Here is a 21,164-nt window from a genome sequence, read left to right on the forward strand (position 1 = left end):
AACCCTTCCATCCCACCCATCCGTCTAGCTGTGCTTTACCATCCGGAGCCGTTCGTCGCTCCGATTGTTTTGTGCTGTGTTTGTTTGTCTCTTGTTTCCAAAAATTTAACGACGAAATCATTTGCTTACCTGTTACCTTCCATCTGGCCCCACCGGGGGCCCCCATCTTCTGAGTGTGTCAATGTGCGCTATTTTCTTCCTGAGTCCTGTTTTGAGTATTTATTTGTATTTTGCGTTGCGTATGATTCGAGCGCTCGAATCGTAGATGTTCATTGCGTTTCAGTTCTGACCGAATTCTCGATCTACCTTTATTTTTGCTAAGTGTTTGGTGCCGTTCGCGATGCGTATTTGTTCGTTGCAAATAAGCGTGTCGATAAAGAGCGAGCTTCTTGTTTATTGTTTCGTGTTTCGGGCCCATCCGTGTCCGAGTCGATTATTGTTTCGATGTTCCGTATTCGCGTAGCATTTGTTTTGTTTTCTTTTTGTCTCCAGCTGCCGTTCAGTGTTGCACGATTTGTTTACTCGTTCAAGTTATTGCTGTGCAGGATGTTTTAAAATCAAAACGAGCGTTTAAGATTTTGCTAAAGCCAAACTATAAAGCATTTGTCGAAGCCTGCAAGAGAATAATGCTTTCGTTTAAACTGTTGCCCTTTAAAGTCTACGATAAAGAATCCCGTCCAAACCTACCTCTGATACACTTGTTGAATATCTTGCGAAGCGATTTTTTTAGGATCTACTGCAGGTTGGTACGTAGCGAACTATCATCAGCAAACCGTGACCGTGCCCAGAAGGTTAGGTGCCGCCGTAGGTCCAAAGATCTTAATCATGCACCTTCGAAACGGGAACAGGAAGGTGTAGTTTCAATTTAGTGTGGCACGCTTCTGAGGGATTCATGAACTTTCGCTTCGCGATGATTGGTTCGCTTTGTTCGTCCTTGTTTTGTTCAAAGATAATACGCTGTGCTGTCCTGCCAGGAGAAAATACTAGGCCTGCCACGGACGGCACACCCGTGCCTTCGGAACACCAAAACTCAGGTTGTCAGGTGTTCCTTCGCGAGATTGCTTTTTATCTTACTGTTTCATTTTAAAATATGTCCCCTCTTCATTACACACTATCTTCTGCCGCACTGCCGTCGTCTCTTCTGCCTCTTTTCCTGTCTATTTTGTTGGCCACTTAATTTTTCAAACTATTAAGCCTTCTGGCCAAGCGTTTGCGACGATTGGCGGATCGAGCGGATGGCTTCTTTTCAGCACAGTGCAAGTTTTCGGTTCGGTGACATCGGCCGAAGGGAACGCGACCTCACTGTAGCTCTCCCGTTCTCACTCTTTTCCCGTCCCCTGCCGTCCGTCCACCTAGTTCTTCACCACCTTCAACACTACAACAAAGGTTCCACCGATGCACAATGCAACCCCATCATCCCATGACCCATTGCACCGGAAAAACTTAATACATCTATTCTGATTTATTTCGTTTCTTCTTTTATTTTCTTCTTTGCCCTGTTGCCACCTGTGCCGCCACAATGGTAAATTGAAATACTGAAACCAAAAAATGTGCAAATAACAATAACATGACCCACTCTCCCGAACACCCGTACACATCTTGGTCAACATTTGGCCACACATGGGGCGTCCTTCTGACACGCAAATTGTAAAATGTGATTTCGTGAACCTGATTGCTTTCGGCCACGCAGCCGGACTCGAGCTCGCCTCGGTGGGACCGCTGGTGGTTACCGGAGGCGATCTGGTGGTTGGCCGCAGCTTCCTGTCAACTGGTGGCGGTGGTGGTGGCGGCGGCGGCGGCGGCAGCGGCGGCGGAGGGGGCCATTTTGGTGCGGGGCCGTCCTCCTCGCGGCGCAGCAGTTTTGTGAGTGGAATTTTCTCCTCCGCCGTGCAGCGCCGCGGCAGCGCGAACGAAAATCCACCCCATGCTGCTAGCGTCGCCATTAACAGTAATATGTTTCTCAATGACAATACTAGTATTAATCATAAGAACGCTACTACTACTACTAGTACTACTACTACTGCTGGTGCTGCTGCTGGTGCTGCTGGTGCTGGTGCTGCTGTTGCCGCCGCTACTTCTTGCTCGTCCTCCTCAGCCACGGGCGCTGCATTCGATGCTAGAGAGGCTGCTGCCGCAAACGCCACTGCTCAAAACGTTCCTACCATGCTAAGGTTCGGCGGCGCGTCCGCCCTGCCAATACTACTCTGCGGGCAGCTGCAGAAAGAACTGCTCGTCCGGCAGCATACTAACAGACAGTTATCATTTTTCACACAACCAACTATCGACTCTATGAGTTACCATCTAATTAGCACTGGCAGTGCGTAACCAAGTACCGATAGCTACCGATAGTTACTCTTACTCGCTCTTACTTTCTCTCACACCGCCCTCGTGCTCGCTTAGTTTCGCGCATCATTTTCGAATACCTCTAATATTTGTACAGCTGTCTGTTTACCTATCTCTCTTTCTCTCTCTATTTCTCTCTTTTTCTTCTTCTTTGGAAAAGTCCACTTTTTGCGTAAATTCCACCACCAAAAAGACCACACTTGTATACAGTACAAACGCGTTCCTTGCCACGAGGATGCCATCAGCCACCACCGCCATCTCTGCACACGGTGTGCGCTCACTGACCAATCTCTAGCCGCGGCCCTAGTGTTTTCCATCGGCTGAATCTGAACACGCCACCAGCCTCTCACAGTCACACACACGCAAACACGCATAAAGGCGCAAAGGCGGCCTCCACGGGGCGCACTTCGGGCAGCCGTTTGTTTTCGCCTACTGTGACCGAACGACGCCATTTTAGTTGCACAATTTGTAGCGCTAGCAGTCCTTGCTTCCTTCTCGCACGCATCCATGGATTAGCGAGTCCGGACCGCCCGTAATCTAGTTCCTTAGGAACGGCTTCGCCGACCTACGCTGTAGAATTTAATATTTTCGGATCCCGTGACTCCTTTTCCCGGCGGTCCTTTTGTGTGATCAAATGGGCTAATTAGATTTTGGTTGAGATTTCGTCGATTGCTCGAGTAACTGAAGGCACACACATTCACAGAAACACACACACATGGCCACACGGCAGGGCGGCATCTTACCCGGAACTGCTTTCACAGTTTGCAATCTCGCAGTAATTTCGCAAGTTTGGCCGCCGGGCTTGCGCAATATGTTCGCCATTTAATTGGAAAAGTTCACACTTTGCATGCGTTTTGGAAAGTTTCACTTTTTGATGTTCATTCGGTAGCGCTTCATGCTTCAGGAACGTGCTTTCTAACTTCTTGACTCGGTTTGGCTGCTGATGTACCCGCCCCCGCCCCACAGACCGCGCATCAATCGCATCCCTGTTCGCCGATCTGCCGTAATCGTGTGTCCCTGCCGTTGCTGTTGCTGGGCAAGAAATATTCGCCTTCTCGCACATAGTTTACACTTTGGTTAGCCACAAAATGCTGAGGTGTCCCGTGCCGTGCTTGCTTCGCATCGTTCCACGTGCGATGGGATCCTTTCCGGCGTAGTTAATTTGGCGTACCATCCCTCGGCGTTGTTAGAGTCACCTGGTGCCGGTCTTAGCTCATCTTTCGCTTTTGCGCTTTGGGGTCGAAAGCTGAACCGTCACGCCGAGTGTCGATTAGTCACAACTAATGAACCGCAAATATGTAGCCCGGGGGCCAGCTGAAAGTTGTTGAAAGTGAAGATTGCACCCAACTCTGGATACGGGCCTGACGGAAGGAAACTCGAGAGCAGCAGACTGTTTGAGAATGTGGACCCCTTGTTTGCGGTTCCTGTGTTCGGTATATTTCAATTTGAATATCCCTACCGTATGGGTCGTCATGGTTTTTGAAAAACGAATGGTCTTTCGTTTATATCAACGCAATGTGTCTGTCTGGAACGAATGTTTCAAAACAACCACGAACGATTGCAACGGATAAATGGCTGGCACGAAATTCAAATCAAAATCAAAGTAGTCTTTAAAAAATTCATAGACCATTGAAACTGTTGGCGCAAGCGAAGGAGGCCGTTCGGTGGCTTTACCGACACGTCTCCACTGCGCATCGTCCCCGGTCCGGTTCTGCGAAGGTTGCGAAGATTCATTATAAATTCAAAGTGAGTTCGTTGTGTCGTTTGACTCATTTTGTTCAGCGAACTATGACATCTAAACGGCTTCGTTTTTGATACTCCTTTACTCGGCTCCTAGAAAATGGAAAGGTCGTCCTTAAGATTGAACCTTCATCCGAAAGGTTTCGCCTATCGCCCCGTGACGATCTTAATAGATTATTGGAATTCAGGTAAACGGTCGACTGTCGTTTCGAGCGAAAAATAGGCCAAATCACTTCATTGTTTACCCTGCTTTTTTTTCAAAATGAAACAATAGCACGCCCGTGCGCTGTCTTGTTTCTCGGTTGCGTGCATTTCCCAGCTTCCCGTCAACGTCGCCCTGAAATCAGTGGGGCAAGGGCTACCGGTTCCGCCAACGTGTGTTCCACCAAACGAACACAGGACCATTCTGACTTTGTAGAAGTAGGGTTTCCTTCGCTTCCATCGTTGCCCGCTGAGTAAGCAATTTTCCCGAACTGTTTACCAAGAAACGTGCCGACTAACAGCTTGCGGATGGTGGGTTCGATTCACTCGGATGGAAACATGGTTCAGTTAACCCTTATTTCAGTAACCCTTTTTCGGAACAACTTTTACTGTTTGACATTGCCAATTAGAGGAACAACGTAGAAAATCGATAGAAGCGAAGAGGTGCCCCGTAGTCGGTGTAAATCACGGGGAGGTTCTGAGGACTCAGGTCAGCAGAACGCGGGTAGTAGAGCGTATTTGCAGTCCATTCGCACGCTAGCATACGGTAGATAGTTAGTCTTTAAGAAGGGGCATTATCTAATCGTTGAGTAGCTCGGGCCTGGACTAAAGTATATGGACCCTATTGTATCACCTTTTGTTCACCAAAGTGCTCTCTAGCATGTTCCAGAGCAGCACTCCACGCTATGAACGGCTACAGTTGTCGGTGAAGGTTAGGTCAGAGCTGGGTTCTTCCTGGGCTGGCTGGGTGTTCTTTTTCCGGGAAGTTTGGCGTTTAAAAACAAACTGCCTTACACAGTGTCCTTCGCACTACTTCATTGCACCGCTCCCGTTGCCACTACCCGGACCAGGATGTGGTGTCTATTGCTAGCCGCACGAAACGGGTAGAAGCACCTTCGTGACTAAATCGGGAATAGAAAAGGCGTTGCGACTCGGTAAATCTAGCATAGCAGCGGAAGATTTCGATAATTGATTGAATTTCCTCTTCCACCCGGATCACTGGATGTACGTCTGCCGCGCGGACATTAGGCGCAATCGAATCGGCAGGCCGCGAAGAGGAGAGCCTCGGTGTGCAGCAGCAGCGGCACCGCATCGTACGGTTCCGAACTCCCTTCGACTCACTGTTCAGGGGCAGATCTGCGTCAACGGCGATTGCTGCGACTGCCGCCGCAACGACAGCCTCCCGATACGCTGCAGGTAGGACCTACTACAGACCTCACTCGTCGCCAATCGCACACACAAACTCATCGGAATGTCGGCGGGGTATTCCATTGAAGAGAGCGTTCCATTTTCACCACCATGTGCACTGATGGAACTGTGCTAACCGAATGTTTGCTGACGATCCACCCCCCGTTCTAAGCGCAAGTTCCCCGTACCCGTGAGCCGCGAAAGGAGTGAAATAGTGTGGAGTTTGGTCAACATTTCGGTAAATTAAAAACAATTTCAACGGCAAGTTTGATGATTATCAATGGAATTAAATCGTTCCACCATCTTATGTGCAGCGGCGTACAATGTTCATTGCGCGGCGTCGTCGGCAAACAACCATAACCGGCCGCGGCCGGCGACCCACCCATCCGGCGCTCGTTAAAAGGCGGCCCAACCCTTTTGGGGGCCCCCCTACATCCAAACCGGGTTCCTGGCTCCAGTTTTTCTGCAATCAAAATCCACAAACCGGAGGCTGACCGCAACCGGTAACCGGCAACCTCTTCCGGCCAGGAAACCTGTCCTCCCGTACAACCCGGAGGCAGGCTTCGGTCATGTCGCTTTTTAATTCAATTTGCCCAGCATCGCCCGGAAAAGAGCAAACAATCCTCCCTGGCCTGGCAGCGCCCGCCAGAACTTTCTCGCCAACGACAACCCGCCGACGTCAGAGCCGTGGCTCTTTTCGTGTTCTGTCTTTCTGTTGAAACCCAACTGCTCAACCCTCCTCCGCCGGTTTCTTACCTTACCTTCAAGAGAGTTCCGGGGGTCACTAAAGGATTTTATTTGTGCTGTTGCGCCGAGCCTCGGGATTTTTATAGGCCGCGCGCTTCAACCGCGAACGTCAACCGAAGGACCTCAAAGTAGCGGCTCAAAAATAAATCCTCCGGCTTCATTTCATGGGGCACCAAGGCTCCAAGTAGGGTGCCCTCTGTTCGTTAGAGCCCCGGTCGTAGGTTGTGTAGGCTGTGTTTGTGTGTTTTTGTGACTGTTTTCGTGTGCGTGTTGGCAGGTGTGTCCTCGCCGCATTTTCATGCCCTTTCTCGCGCCGCATTCGGGAAAAATCGTGTTTGTATTCTTTCTGTGGCACTGCACGTTACATTTTGGCCATTCTTGTTGCATGTTGATGTTGTACTTAAAAATATATATACTATACACGTGATAGGCAAGAGGCTGTACATAAAGATTTATGTTGTTTTTGTTCCATTAACACTAACCACCAGCGGATGGATCTGGCCGAGTTTGAGTTTGGAAACTTTAACCTTAAGCAATCATAGAAACAAACTCAGGTTCCACTTCCACTTTCCTTTTGGCTCTCTAGGACCTTTGGGGTTCGGATTCGTAAAAAAACTCCACCACACCGTACCCGAAAGCCCTAGGGATCGAAGGGATTCGCGGCGGACAGTTTCTTCCTGTAACGGAATCCTTTTTGGTGTACCTGTAGTCAGTAATCACTGTGTCGCTTGCAACAGTGTTTGTGTTTTCGTTGTAGACGAATTTTGTACAAAAAAGAAGCTAAAACTCACATCACTACCACCCAACTGCATCACTATCAAACTCCAAACACACAACCACTATCCGATCACCACTACCACCGCCTCTGTCAGTGTCCAACAATGCTGCAACAATTAAAGAAAAAGTTAATCGACCCAACTTAAACTTTGTGCATCCACCCCTAAATCCGAGCCGTAGTAAGCACCTTCACACTTTTAGTGCTGGTGTTGGCTAGCCACGAGCGTAACGAAAGCAAGATGCAAACAGCGCGAATCTAATGGAAGCTCAAATCACCAGCCAAACTAGCAAACCGATAACATTTGTACCTAAACGCAGTCGTGTTTTAAAGCCCTCCCCTAAAATCGCTACCTAGCCGATTCACGTTGTGAATATTTAAACTCGATCCACTCGAGAAAAAAACGTCCCACCAACATGATAACGTTCCAGTAAAACCGAACCTTTAGCAGTACAAGCAGTGCAAACGTAACCGTTGAAGATGAGAACATTCTTCGCCATCACCAGCGGGATCTGAGTTGGCGTCGGCGAGTCCTGTTAATGTTGCTGCCCCGCGTTTTCCCGCAAAGACTGTTTCGCCCGAATTTCACTCCTGCTGCAGCAAGTGAACGGTTCCGGGCGTGATTTTCAGTCCCACACTCGTGCCAAGGACACACACAAAAAAGTAGTTTACACTAAATTATTGCATATTTCCCTAGCCGGCGGTTCGCGCTCGCGGATGCCGCACCCGATCGTACACGGTGGGCAGCGATCAAGAATTCAATTAAAAGTGGTACATTCACTTAATTTTATTGCAGCCACGGGACATTAGCGTGCTGCGCAAAATGCCACGTGTAGCAAATTCGAAGGCACTGTCGAAGGGTTGTTGTTTCGAAGGAAGAAACAGCGAGTTTGCTTAAGTGTGGCTAAAAGAACTCAAAGGCCATACACGGTAAAGCGCGAAGTTTTATATACATTTTGCCGAAAGACAATTTTGTTAATTATAGTGATGAAAAACGCGCCCAAAGCAAATCACTCGCGGGAGGATATGCTTGTTAACACCCGAATATCAATCAGGCCGACATCTCGCTCGACGTCGGAGCCACGGAGTAGCTACTTCCCAGGCTGGTGGTTGTGAAAAATGTTCTCATCATCAATTCGTCCTTCCTCTTCTTGTAAAGCAATAAATTAGACTAGCATATTAGAACATATTTCGTAAGATTTCGCAACTCTCGATGCCTCAATTTCTAATTACGATTTTTCTTTCTTCCCTCTTTTTATTCGTCCAAACCGAAAACCGAAACTCCCTGGCGATGGTTGGCCTTGGGAATCACCGTTTCTCTATCTCACTTTCGTTTTGGGGCCCCTAAATCCTGTCCTTACCGCCGAATTGGTGGGCTCTGCACATCGGACGGTGCTCTGTTTGCTCAAAATTAATTTTAATCCGCCCGCCCGTCGATCAACATGAAAACAAATCCCCATCGTACGCCATCCCCGGGTCCATTTTTGTGGTCCATCGACGCTATGAATAATCAACCCCCCCTGTGCTGTGTGGCCCCCCGCCGGTTCGCCGCAGATGAAGACGAGGAACCGAGATGTGTGCAGCTAACGAATCAACACAAAGGGGCCATCCGATTCATCCGAAAGGTAAGTGCGCGCTGAATATTATGCTCGGAGTAGCACCCTATCCAGTCCCTATCACTTTGCAGCATATTGCCACCACGACGTGTAGCTCGGGCTGCAATGATTTTTTGGTTTTTCTCGGTAATCGACTTTTTTTTTTCGACATCCGCCGATCGGTCAGCGGATTTGCATATGAATACCGCTGGGGGATTGCGCTGCCTCGGATCCGATTATTGCGGCGCCGTATCGGTTTGATTTGATTTTCCACCATCGGAACAGTGGTGCGCGCATGTAAAGGGCCATTAATTCGGGTCCGGCAGCAATACAGCAGCGTCTCGGTTGGACAGTATGCGATGGAAGGTTTTTTCTTTCCTTTTCCCTTCTGGTAGAATCCATTTCCTGCCCTTTCTGGCGCTGGTCAAAGCCCACGGCATGGAGTGCACGTTCAGACGCTGTCCGGCGTCGGACTGAATCTCGATCCATCTCGATTGGATCAAACGAATATATACATGAGACATTAGCATAACTTGATTTGAAAGACCCAACCGACCGCGGGGCCGTACGCGCAACCGTCGGTCGCAACCTTTCCGGTGGGATGGAACATAATCGCACCACCATTACATGATAATCCATTCTAACCTCCGCTATCCATCAACCCAACTTGCAGATGAAGTATTTTGTAGCACGCCGCAAGTTTAAAGAGGCCTTAAAACCGTACGATGTGAAAGACGTCATGGAGCAATACGCCGCCGGACATGTCGACCTACTTGGCCGCGTGAAAAACGTTCAAACTAGGTACAGACATCAAGCCAACCCATTGTGTAACAATATCAACAACGCAATAACCCAACAAATAACTCTCTAACCCTCTAACTCGTAGTTTGATGTTTTATTTTTGTGTATAACCCCTTGGTTGAAAGCAACAGGATGATGATTGTGTAACACACCTTTTAGATACAGATGATAGGTCTTGATACAAAATATGCAATCTTAACTAACCGTTTGAGTTTGTCACACTCACACCCGACCCTAGCTTTCCACACACACACCCACACTCACTCTACTCATTCGGAACTTTGGCTGAGAGTTCTCCTTCAACTGCATCTGCATTTGTATCGTTCAAGATCGTTTCTCCTTTCCCAACAGCATTTCGTTTGACAGCATCCATCCTCCCCCCTCACGATGCCCCTTATCGTTTGTTGCTGTTTTTTCTACATCTTCACACGGATTGTGACCGATTGTGCTGTCATCACTCATCACCCAAAACAATAGAACACGGAAGTGGAATGTTTATGTCACCTATACACTGTTCGTTTCTACAGTACTCCAGAAAACCTTCTTTAGAATGTGTCTCTATTCGTGTGTGCGTGTGTTCTGTAGGTGTGTGTGATCTGTTCGAATAGGTGGATCCCTAAACCCGGAAGACAGCAGTTACTCGTCTCCTTTTCGTGCTCGGACTATCGGATACATAAGGCAAACGTTATGCTTTTTCGAAAGTTATTATGTTTATGTTTTAAGAAACTCCACGCCACCTTTGATTTATGCCATTGTTTGTTTTTTTTATTTCTAAAACACTTTTAACAAATCGTTTTGACACCATTTTTGAATGTTGGCGAAGAAAGTGTTGATTGACCTGGAAGTGTATCGAATTTGTGCCAGTTTAGCACCGAATCCTGCTCAGGATGAAGGGTGGCTTGTGCACTGCGAACACTTTCGTTGCCATCGGCGGCGAATAGGGGTACTTTTGTGTTCACACATGGCCCCATAAACCTAGCGAGTGACGTGTGTAGTGTTGTAATAGTAAAATGCGATCCCTGTTTACGGTTCCCGCTAAACGTGCCCATAATTTGGCGAAATGGCAAACTTTACGAGCTCGAATTTGCCTCCAGTTTTACGATACTCTTAGCGCTGTTCCACCTTAGCGGTGCCGACGTGCCGACGGGGTTTACGTTGGCCTCGACGAAAACGAAGTAACCATTGAGCAGCTCAGTGGCGAGCTGTCACCACCGATACTGAGCAATCGTTTTGGAAGGTGAATGTGCATTACGCTTTCTTAAAGAGAAGCTCAGCCGTTGTTACTTGGTAGGTAGTTACCTTGGTAGTGGCACGCGCGTCTTGACGGCCATGTTCGGTTGCCACCCAACTCAACAATCCGGCCAGATATCCTGCGGAGGAAGTTGTTTAAGAAAACAGCTTAACACCCTGTCTTTGTGTGTGTGGAGTTTCCCCGGGCAAGGTGATTTGCAGAACATAAAACGGTGAAGGCCCGACCTCTGGCTATTGGAATACCATTGCTAATGGTGGTCGGCCGGTGCCGGTGGCAGCACAGAGCAAACTGCAGCTCTGGGATATCGGGGAACCCAATTTCCTCCCTAGGGTAGCATTAAAATAACTGCTGACCTTACGGTAGCCCTGTGCGGGAAACCCGATTCCCGGTGGCCTACAGTGTGCGGTGTGATTGGTCCATTTTCGGAGCGATTATGTGCGCACCAGGGTTCGACCAGCGACATCGCCGACGTGGCATTTGCCGACGCCTCCGTCACTGACTCAGACGTTCCTTATTGTGAATGTTGATAATTTCTCGAAGAAAATGTGTTTGCTTTCCGTTGTCCAAGCGGCGGCGCACGGCACGCCATCAGCATTGTGGCGGTTGCCGTCTTCAAGTCTGATGACCTTATGCAAATTGGATCGGACAAACACGGGCACGGACCACGGACACGGCCCCCACCGCAAATGACAGATCATTTATGTCACCCGGACGATGGCGGATTTGGATGGCAAATAATAGCGGGGTGCCCCCATCGGTGGCACAGCGGAAACAGCACGTCTCGTTGATCCGACAAATAGGCTAGCATAAATTTGATAAACAAGAAACGAATCCATCAATAAAATGGAAAACGATAGGGATTTCGCCACCACGGTTTGTGGCGAACCGGGAATTGTGTGGCGCATCGTCGAGGTGGGATTTGAGCCCGAGCCCGGGCCACAACATTCGTTAGGCCGGAAATCCGACGGGAAAGCCGCGAAAAGGTGGACCCGTGGGGCGAGGATGTTCTGAATTTATGGGCCCGATCTCATGATGTCGCCACCGCCAGAGGGAGCGCCCGCAGCCGCGCCCCGTGGCACGTAGGCAAAGGACGACCATTAAGTTAAAATACTTTTCTGTCAGATTTATCAGCACCGAGAGCGGCGGAGCTGGGCTTGAGTGGGTCGTGGCCGCCGAAAAAACAGTATGCTGTTCAGACGAGACAATGTGAGAATGTTGCCGAGAGGCCCCTTCATCATTGCGGCGGGCCTCCCTCGTCAGCAATTGTGGCTTATCTCGTAACTTGTTTGAAAACAAGCCGGGTTCTTTGTTGGCAGACTCGCCGCAGGCGAAACAGTGCACAAAGACAGTTACGCCTGCCGATAATGAAGTGATGTAAACTTATATTACATCGCATAATTCTTCGCAAAAGGTCATGTTGCCGCAAAGCCGATTCGTGTTATTTTACTTCGATACCAAACATCGGCGAGTTTCGGCTTTCATTTCACCCGAAACAAGTGTGTTTTAATCTCATTAACTTGTTGCACGTGGCACGATTGTCTATCAACACACGGCTCCAGCAGATCGCACGGTCAAACCAAGTATAGAACCGCCTGCCTGATGAACGGCTTTAATGCTTCGGTTCTCAGAAGCTTCCAATTTCATCGCCATCAGCTCGGATGTTGGCGTTTCTCTGGTGGAGGCGTGTCTCGGGAGACGACTTTAAGCCCGCATTAAACTGCTTCCAGGAGTTGTGTATTAAGGCGTACTTTGAAACATTATGTGCGCATCCAGCCATGGGTTAAATCACTCACTTGCCGCATCGGAATGGGTCCTTTTAGGCAGCAATACCTTTGGGACACCGGGAGAACCAGCAGTCGACCAGGCAGCCAGTCTCATCCGAACTCATAACGAAGGGCGCCGGAGGATGTAAATCTTCAAAGAAGTATCATCCCCAGCGTCTCGGATCGTATAAATCACCCGAAAATTGGGTGTTCCCGGGGACCCGGCGGTGGCCACGACACAGCGGATGCGGAGATTGACCTCCCCGAGCACGCGACCAACGGAAAGAACCCTTTTTTTGCTTTCCTTTCCCATATTTTTTTTTCTGCGTGTGTTGTAAGGGGAATTCCCTTGGGCTAGGCTTGCACGCGCTTTCTGCGAAGTTCCTTCCGAACCGGGACTTACGGGCCGTGGCCGTGAATAGTTGCTGCTAAAAGGGCGACCCAACACGCAGCGAAAAAAGGAGTGTACAATAATGGAAACAAACAGCATCGAGCGGCCACCGCCCGGAAGGACCTTCCGTCTGCGCTGCCTGCCGCACGGCAGCACGGATAATGGGCGAAAAAACACAACGAATTGTCGACATTATGCTGACAATAATCAACTAGCAACCGTAACGGCTGGTCCGCTCAGACGGCGGCGGCGGGCCGGAGGGCGAACCCGTGGCACCAAATCCGACCGGCCCAAAAATTGGATTCATTTTCCGCTAGGATGGAATTCTTTCCTGCGCAAAATTGTACCCTGCCCGGAACGTAACGGCACGGTACGCTCCGGTTGTGGATCCTTATCGCGCTCGTTGTGTGTGTGCTCGCCATTTTTGGAGCCGCAGGATTTAAGTGTGACACCAAGCGGCTCGTTACAGGGGTGCCGCGCTTTAATGATTGTCAATTCGCTTTTCAGCCGCAGTTCATGGCACATTTAATGCGAGGCTCGTCGCGACCGACCCGGGGACAAATGTGAACCGATCTGATCCCCGAGATCGACACTTTAGCGACCGCCGGGATGCGTCTGGCAGTCAGCGTCCACAGCGCTCGCCTTTGAGCTACTTTCTGGTTCCGGTTCCGGTTATTTACACGATCCTTACTATCGATTAACCGTCATGGAAGCGTGGCTTAAAACTCTCTCTCTCTCCGACGATGCTGCCGCAGCCGCCGCGAGATAATGGCCGATTTGTTGCCATTAAACAAAACCACTTTCCCGGCCCCATAACCTACTCGACCGAGAGCCTGTTATCTGCCTTATTTATGCTCTTCATTTTATGATTACATACGGCGACCGAAACGTGACGTTGAAAAGAAAAATCAGCCCCATTCCGGTTGGCTGACTGCAACGTTAATTCGTTTGATCTGCTGCGCGCTCCTGCGCGATAGCGTTAAAAGGGTCAGTGGTTGGTTGGGTTTTTTTTTTGGTTTTTGTTTCGGAGATAAATCTTCAATAATAACTGAACTAATAACTGAATTCAATAGCAACTGATCACCAAAGAAATCAATCACTGGAAGAGCGCTGCACAGAGCCGATGGCAAAATGAAACATCCGTCCATGTGCTAATGAGCGTCACTTGGTGTGTTTAGTGCTCCGGTCGAAAGTATTGGAATCGTATAATTAAATCAATCGAAACAGCCCGACGAGCAGGATTTTATGGACGCAGGCTGAATAAATTTGCTAGAGAACGATTTTAAATTTTCTTTTGCGCCTTTGACTTTCCGCCCATTCGACGGTGGTCCTCTGGCGAGGGCACTTAAACCCATGAAATGATTCCACCGAGAAACTGGAAACTTCGGGGCTGTAAAAACTCGCCTGGCCTGGCCGCCGGGTCTGGTATCGCTACTTTCTTTCGCGTGTTATTGAAAACGGGTCCATGGGGGTTCGAGCTGAGATTGGGGACGAGTGTAATTCAATCAACCAATTTTATGGTTGTCTGCCACAAAGTGCACAAAAACACCACACAAATCCGGTCGCGAAACGAAAGTGCCTTTCGCCGAGAGTGTGTAAACGGATTTCGCTTTTTCGCTCTCCCTCTCTGTCTGTGACACTTCTATTGGTTAGCATCTTGAATTTGTGGAAAAAATATGGCTTTTTCGCTCGCTGAGGCTGTCATTTTACAACTCTCCGTCGTAGCCGCCCTTCGGTCGCCGATGAACACCGGACTCGCACTTCTTCTAACGAGCTCTCGGTCCGAATTCACGTAACATTCGCTTGAGCCGTTCTAATGCCGCCGGCGGAGTGCTTCGTCGCCCGTCCGTCCGCCGGTCTTTACTGATTTGCGCCATACAGGCGTCCGTTTTTGGGATGAGCAGCACGATTGGGTTGGCAACTCGAAATAGCTTCCTGCACTTACACTTGCCATTTACCGGGTGGCGCATGTAGCTGCCGCCCCTTCGCATCATTAAGCTCGATTATTTAGTGGGTTTCCCGCTACGCGCGTGATGGGGACCCTTTTGCCCGGTGTAATGGAGACGCCTGGTTGTTGGCATAAAAGCTCAAATCTACGCACGGCGTTTGTTGACGCAAGTATTGGTGAAAGAAAAATTCCAAAACACCGAAACAGTCGTATTTAACGCGCCACCGTTACTGTGTGCCGCAAGTAGCGCGAAGAAGGAAATGAGCGCGAGAGGGAAAAGTCCGCCGATAGTCCGCCGGAGCCCTCGAAACTCCTCACCACCGGAAGGCAGCTAAATAATTTAATTCAACAAAAAGCCACTTTTACGAGCACCGATTGGCGGCACCACCGTGAAGTGCGTTTTAATTCGTTTACTCTTTTGTCAACCGTTCTTTTATTGCGTCCACAATTAAGTTGGATTTTATGTTGCCGAGCTGTATGTATCTAGCGAATTTTACGGCAATATCGGGCGGCTTCCGGTGGCCGGCACTGTTGGCATTCGGTGGCAGGAAATAAAACCCCAGATGGTCCGTTCGCTGGTTAGTTTCGTGGTCGAATGAGAATAAATATGGTCAGGGATTCGCACCCGATCGTAAAGCAATAAAATCTCATCCATTTAGCGGTCAGCGCGCGGAGAGGATTTGGACATAAAAACTCACGGTTTTTATTACGTTTAATCTTCTCACACCACGGCACACAAACCATCCGGGGGTCAATACGTGGGATTTTAAAATTTCCGCGAAACCGGGAGTAATCGAGAGGAGATTCGATTTTACTGGGAACCCATTTCGTAAAAGATTTGCGATGAAGAATGCGTACGGGATGTTGGGAAGGATTCAACCCCGTCATAAAATGATGCTGGTTTTCGGGTTCGTCGTGTTCCGATACCAGAACCACAAACCATGCCCATAGCCCATTTTCAACCCATTTTCAATCGGGAACACGAATCGGGCTTTTTATCCGGATAATGGCGTTGACCTATGGCGTCGTCATTCGGCTAGTCAACGTATTTTTCGTATTGTTTCTTAATTATTCTTATTTGCTTAACGGTATGTTTTGGTTATTTCAAGTAAGTTAAAGGTTCTTTTCCTACATTTACGTGTATTTAGGTGCATCCATCGTGCCCTGTAATCGTTGTGTTCTCTGTTCTCCATAAGAAACCTAGTACCACACGCTCCAGTATCCAGTCGATGGCATCCGAGTCATTATTACCTAGCAGTTTATGTTGGTATTGCTTGTACTGTACTATCGTATGTGTAACGTATCGTCGTGTGTGTATGCCAGTGTGTCTGTTAACATGAATGCCTTCCCTCACTGATTTCTATCTCTTCGCAGTAGCATCAAACCGTCTCTCAGTCCAGCTCAACACACGTGTACCCCATATCTCCTTTGCGAGCCACGTACCCTCATAAGCCCCCACTCAACTCGTACATGCCCTGTTTTTCCAAATCGACAAATCCTCTTCCTTTTATCGCTCTAGTTCCACTTTGTCAAAGTATCGTTGGTATTTATGCTCCAAGCGACACAGGAAAGGAAAGGATTCTCTTACAATATACAGCAGAAAATTGAAATTGTACGCAAAATAATTATGTTTGACAACGTTTTATAATAATCAACTTAAACAGCCATTTGAACAGAAACACTTTTCTGTCAACACAATTTAAACAAACTCTTTTCGAGAGACATTCGAAACGGGTTCGCTGAATCCGGAACAGGAACAGCCTACGGAATGGTTTGGCCATCGGGAATTGTAAATTACAATCTTAACACCCAGCAACATGACGTGCGAGCAGCGGGCAGCACGAATTAAAATCAAACAAACTCCCTTCACCGCTCTGGACATCCACTGTCTCTTAGAACTCAACCCGTTTTCCGACAGCGTCTCCCACTCCGGCAGCTATAAACTGTCCGATTTGGAAGCATACAATTGAATTAATTTTGACCTACGGAACCCGGGTACCCTGGCACTGGTGGTCAGCAACTAACCCGCAAACTTCCGGTAAAAACTATCCAGCAGGAGCGCCTCAGAATCGCTGGGAGGTCGACCACCCGCGAAGATCGAGGCTGCAATCGACCGTAAGGCGGTAAGGTTCTGTGCGGTCCTTGGCCGTCTCCGCTGCCTAGTGCCGAGCCGGGAAACCAAAGGAAGTCAGACTCTTCCTGTTTGAATAAATTATTCATAGCTTCCACCGGTACTTTGATGCGCATAACAAATAAGAACTGGCTGCCGTCGGCAGCGCGCAACTATGGCGTGCGTTTTTTTTTTTACTCCAGACTTCCGCCGTCTACTGCCGGCTGACCTATCCTGCCGGGTTTGCTTCGGGTTCTTTCACCCTTGCCGCACACTTAAAAGGCCCACGAGTTGCGGAAGATAGTGGCAAACGAGAGCGTGTTGGTGCCATGTTGGGTAACATTAAAAAGCCAACTGGAAAACCACGTCGCCGGTTCCAAGACTCCCGCCTGCAGTGGGGACGTGGGCCATGGCCAACTTTGAATTATTGACCACCACGTCATAGACTTCGCCGCACGGCGAGAGGGAGAGCTTGTTCGTGTCGTTAGTGCGTTCAGTCAGTGGTAGTCAGGGCTGCACAGGCAGGCAGTAGGCCTTATTCTGTACAGCACGCGTCACCTGACAAAGCGAGCCGGAAGCAATTTTAGCACGCGGCAACGCGGCGCGGTGTTAAAAGTCGCGTTCTACACTTCCCGTTCACGCAAATGGCTTCGAAAGTCACATTGAAATGGTTACAAAAGTTCAAGAAGCAAATATTTGTGTTGGCAAATAAATCATCACCCAGCAAGTTTGCGGACTTGTCGTTTCTTTTGGGGCGGAAGCGGCAGAGAACGAGACCGAAGCTTGAGCGCTTTCAAGAGTTTCTTCGGAACCACTCTACGGTGGGTCACCAGCTTCGAAGGCACCGCAGAGCCAAGATGTTGACGAAGACCGGACCGAGTAAGGTCGTGCCTGTGCAAACGTTTATTACTTTCATTACCGTCCGAGGAGGGAAGGTCTGTGTTTGGACAGGAGCGACCACCAAGATGCGAAGGAACGATGGCGACGAATGACAAATTGAAAGGAATCCGGTTGCTGTCCAATCTCGTCCTGGTCCGGTAGCTAGTCCGGCGTACGGTTGCGTAACGAATTTACATGGCCCGTACATATAATGTGCTCATATTGTACATTGCTTTCAATAATTGGTGACAGCTCGGTTGACCGACCGGCCCATCGACGGCATGAAGCGCCGGGCTCTGCGAAATTAAATGAACTGTGCGCATTTCAACAAACCATCCGAGGGAAAACATAAACATTGGATGGTTGTTCTAGGACCGGGGTTCCGTGATGCTGACCAATGTTGGGGGGGGCCAATTTGATTGCCATGCGCATACCAGATCAGCCACTAGAGTATCGATAACGATGCTTCAATCTCGGGTATTATCGATCGGGTTATCATAGTCATATTTGCTTGTCGTGCCGGAACCATATGTAATTCACCGTACTTCATCTTCTGGCGCAAAACGGCGATTCACGGGTCTTGTCTTGGCCGACCGACGGCCGTACCTTCGATAACCCTGCCAATCCTACTAACACCAGTCAGCGTTTAGATACTCATAACACTCTTTCTTCTTCTCGTTCTACTTTCTCTTTCTTTCTTTCTCTGCATTAATCTTTCTTCATCCCCCATTTCATCTATCCAACGGCCACTGTTCGATATCCTTCCCCGCACTGTACTTTGTCACATGTACAAAACACGGCCATTCGTTCAAACTGAAAATAATAACTATTAAATAATAACCGGTACCAATGTCACTACTCGAACCGAATCGTCGACAAACTCGGTACGACAAACATCCTAACGCGTTGCGATTCGTTCAAACCATGTTGGCACACCCCGCACTTTCCCCAACCCTGAAACTCCGTCAATCGGCCCCACGGTGTCGTCGGCGACATCCGGTAGCTAAAGTATTTCGTGGCACGTAAAAAATTCCGCGAGGCACAGAAACCGTACGATGTGAAAGATGTTATGGAACAGTACACTTCGGGACACGCGGATCTGCTGACCCGCGTCAGGAACCTACAGTTTAGGTGAGAGCACTCCTATTCTTTCTCTACTCTTAATAACTTAATCATTTTCGTTCTCAACTCCTTCGTTCGATGACCGTTTGTTTACTTTATCGTCCTGTTTTGTTTCGACCTTTTCTTTCTCTGGAATTGTTGGCTGACATTTTTGGCTTTTCTTTCCGTTCTTTTGCCCCCCGAATTTTTGGTTCCGTTTTCCTAAGTGCGGTTTCACTGTCGCGCACTACACCACTAGCCGCAGGATAGTATCGCTGTTTCGTTTCCATCCTAAGAGTATAGACAAGCTGATCTCTGTGCTTTATTCTACGTTTGTTTGCTGCTGTGGAATTCGGTTTCGGATGGAGAAACGAAGAAAGAGAAAACCAAACCAGAACTCTCCGGTTCCGGTTTTTGGTGACGGAGTTAAAGTGTGAATTTTTCATTCGAAAACTTTAAATTTCTTCTACGAACTTCACCCCCCATTCACTGCATCGATTGCTTGGATGTGCATTGATTTCTATTTCACCTAATCGATTAAATGAGCCGGCTCACCACACCGGGTTCCTTGGCTGAATGGACGAGCCACAAAGATGGCTGCCCGCAGTTTTCGATTCGAAGTTCACGATTGACCGTACAGCTCCTACTCTCCGGGCAACACTGTGCCTTCTGAAACAGCAACTTGTGTTGATGACCTATGTTTTGACTCGTTCTTTTTTTCATTTTCCTTCCCTGGTTTCGTTATCAAACAATCATTTTGCAATTATTCTACATGTGTTGTTCCGAATGCGTGTTTTCAACTCAGATTCGAAACGCAATTTTACGTGTCTCTGTACAAACTGTTTACTGTTTCGATTCAATTTTGTATAAACAAACAAAGATCTTATTTCATACCGAAAGCGTTGAATGTTTATGCTCATTTGCTTGTCGCAATTGCAATATGGTATTTCTCTGCTAAGCAATACCCTCTTAGAATAGTTTCTGTTCTTTTTGTTCAATGATTTCGTGATATCCGTCTCGTTTCGTTTGATTCCAAATTTAAATTGTTATACTTTCTGCAGAAATTAGTTTTGAATGTCATTGATGTTTTTCGAACATAAATCGGCCTATTGTGTAGCTGACGCTGTTGTTTGTATTGTTTATTTCCAACTCATTTCAAACGTTCCAAAATAATTCAAACGCTAAATAAAAACGAACCAAATGCAAAATAAACTTTCCATAAGCTCCATAAACGAATTGATGTTCAGTGTTATAGTGTATAATTATTGTGTATCACGTTCCATTATGTTTGCTATTTTCTCATATCAATGTTTACGTGAAATTGCCTTTTTTATTTTCGATCATGTGAAGAAAATAGCATTACATCGATTTCATACAATGTTTAAGATAATCTAGTTTTAAAGCAATTTTGCAACAGTGTGTTAGTTATCGAAATGTGGTATCAATGACGTTTGAAATTGATTTTCCAATTGGTGATTTATTGAGAGTGTACAACAGCACTTCACAGCAGCAGCCTCAACATCAGGCATCAGTAGTACTTGGCTTGCAGTTGCCGATTCATTACTACCGCCGTATCGGTTGTGGCAAAGTAACGCGATGTAACCCGATGTGTAAATATAATAGACGTGTGCCAAGATATGCTTTACCATCGCCGCGAAGCTTCGTCCTAGTAGATTCTCAAGGCGTAACGTATTAAGTAGTAACATCCCTCGTAGCAGGAACTATTTATTCCAATTCGATGCTTTCACACCTACACGCAAACGGATGCCGTTTGATGCTGGTCCGCCCCGAGTCAGCGAGATGATCTTTTGTGCAAAGTTGTACGTTACACTGTAAATACACTCCCAGCGAATCGAAATCTCCTCTTCCTAGCTCCGGAAATCTTCCCTCCTCATCGCCAATGTCGCTCGAGCCGCGACGGGAGCTCTCGTGTTTATGACAGCTTTTATGTCGTGCCGCGGTGCACAATAGTAGTAATGCGGCACACTTCGGACGACAACAATCGATGTAAATCAGCGAAAATGTTGTTTTCTCTCTTTGCCCCGACACCCGAACGACACGGGAACGACAATTTCCATTTCCCGACCGTACTTTATTGCCAACTTTCGCCACTTTGTTCGACTGTTTTCCGATAGTTGGAAGCTACGAAATAAATAGCAATTTGCCGTCCGCCTCCTAGTGTTGTCGGTTGATCGCCGTATAAAGCGCCAGGAGTAAAACCAATCTCTACAAACAACGCGGTGCGGTGTCGCCATAAAGAAGTTTTGTTCGAAACAAAATGAGATCCTGCCCCGCCTGAGAATCGCTTCACCCGGCGAAGCATAACTCCG

At 48.1% G+C, this 21,164-nt stretch overlaps 1 protein-coding gene across 1 annotated transcript in view; it reads left to right on the forward strand.

The window, feature by feature from the left end:
- The window catches only part of LOC128268196 (potassium voltage-gated channel subfamily KQT member 5-like), a 91,279-nt gene that overhangs the window by 56,411 nt on the left and 13,704 nt on the right, over positions 1-21,164 (forward strand). Inside the window, exons 12-15 of the mRNA XM_053005229.1 lie at positions 1,691-1,975; positions 2,123-2,317; positions 8,549-8,619; positions 9,263-9,390. Of these exons, the coding sequence (XP_052861189.1) occupies positions 1,691-1,975; positions 2,123-2,317; positions 8,549-8,619; positions 9,263-9,390 (679 nt within the window). The remainder of the gene's footprint in view (positions 1-1,690; positions 1,976-2,122; positions 2,318-8,548; positions 8,620-9,262; positions 9,391-21,164) is intronic.

This window comes from Anopheles cruzii, chromosome 2 (genome assembly GCF_943734635.1).
Source record: "Anopheles cruzii chromosome 2, idAnoCruzAS_RS32_06, whole genome shotgun sequence".
In the NCBI taxonomy this organism is placed as follows: domain Eukaryota; kingdom Metazoa; phylum Arthropoda; class Insecta; order Diptera; family Culicidae; genus Anopheles; species Anopheles cruzii.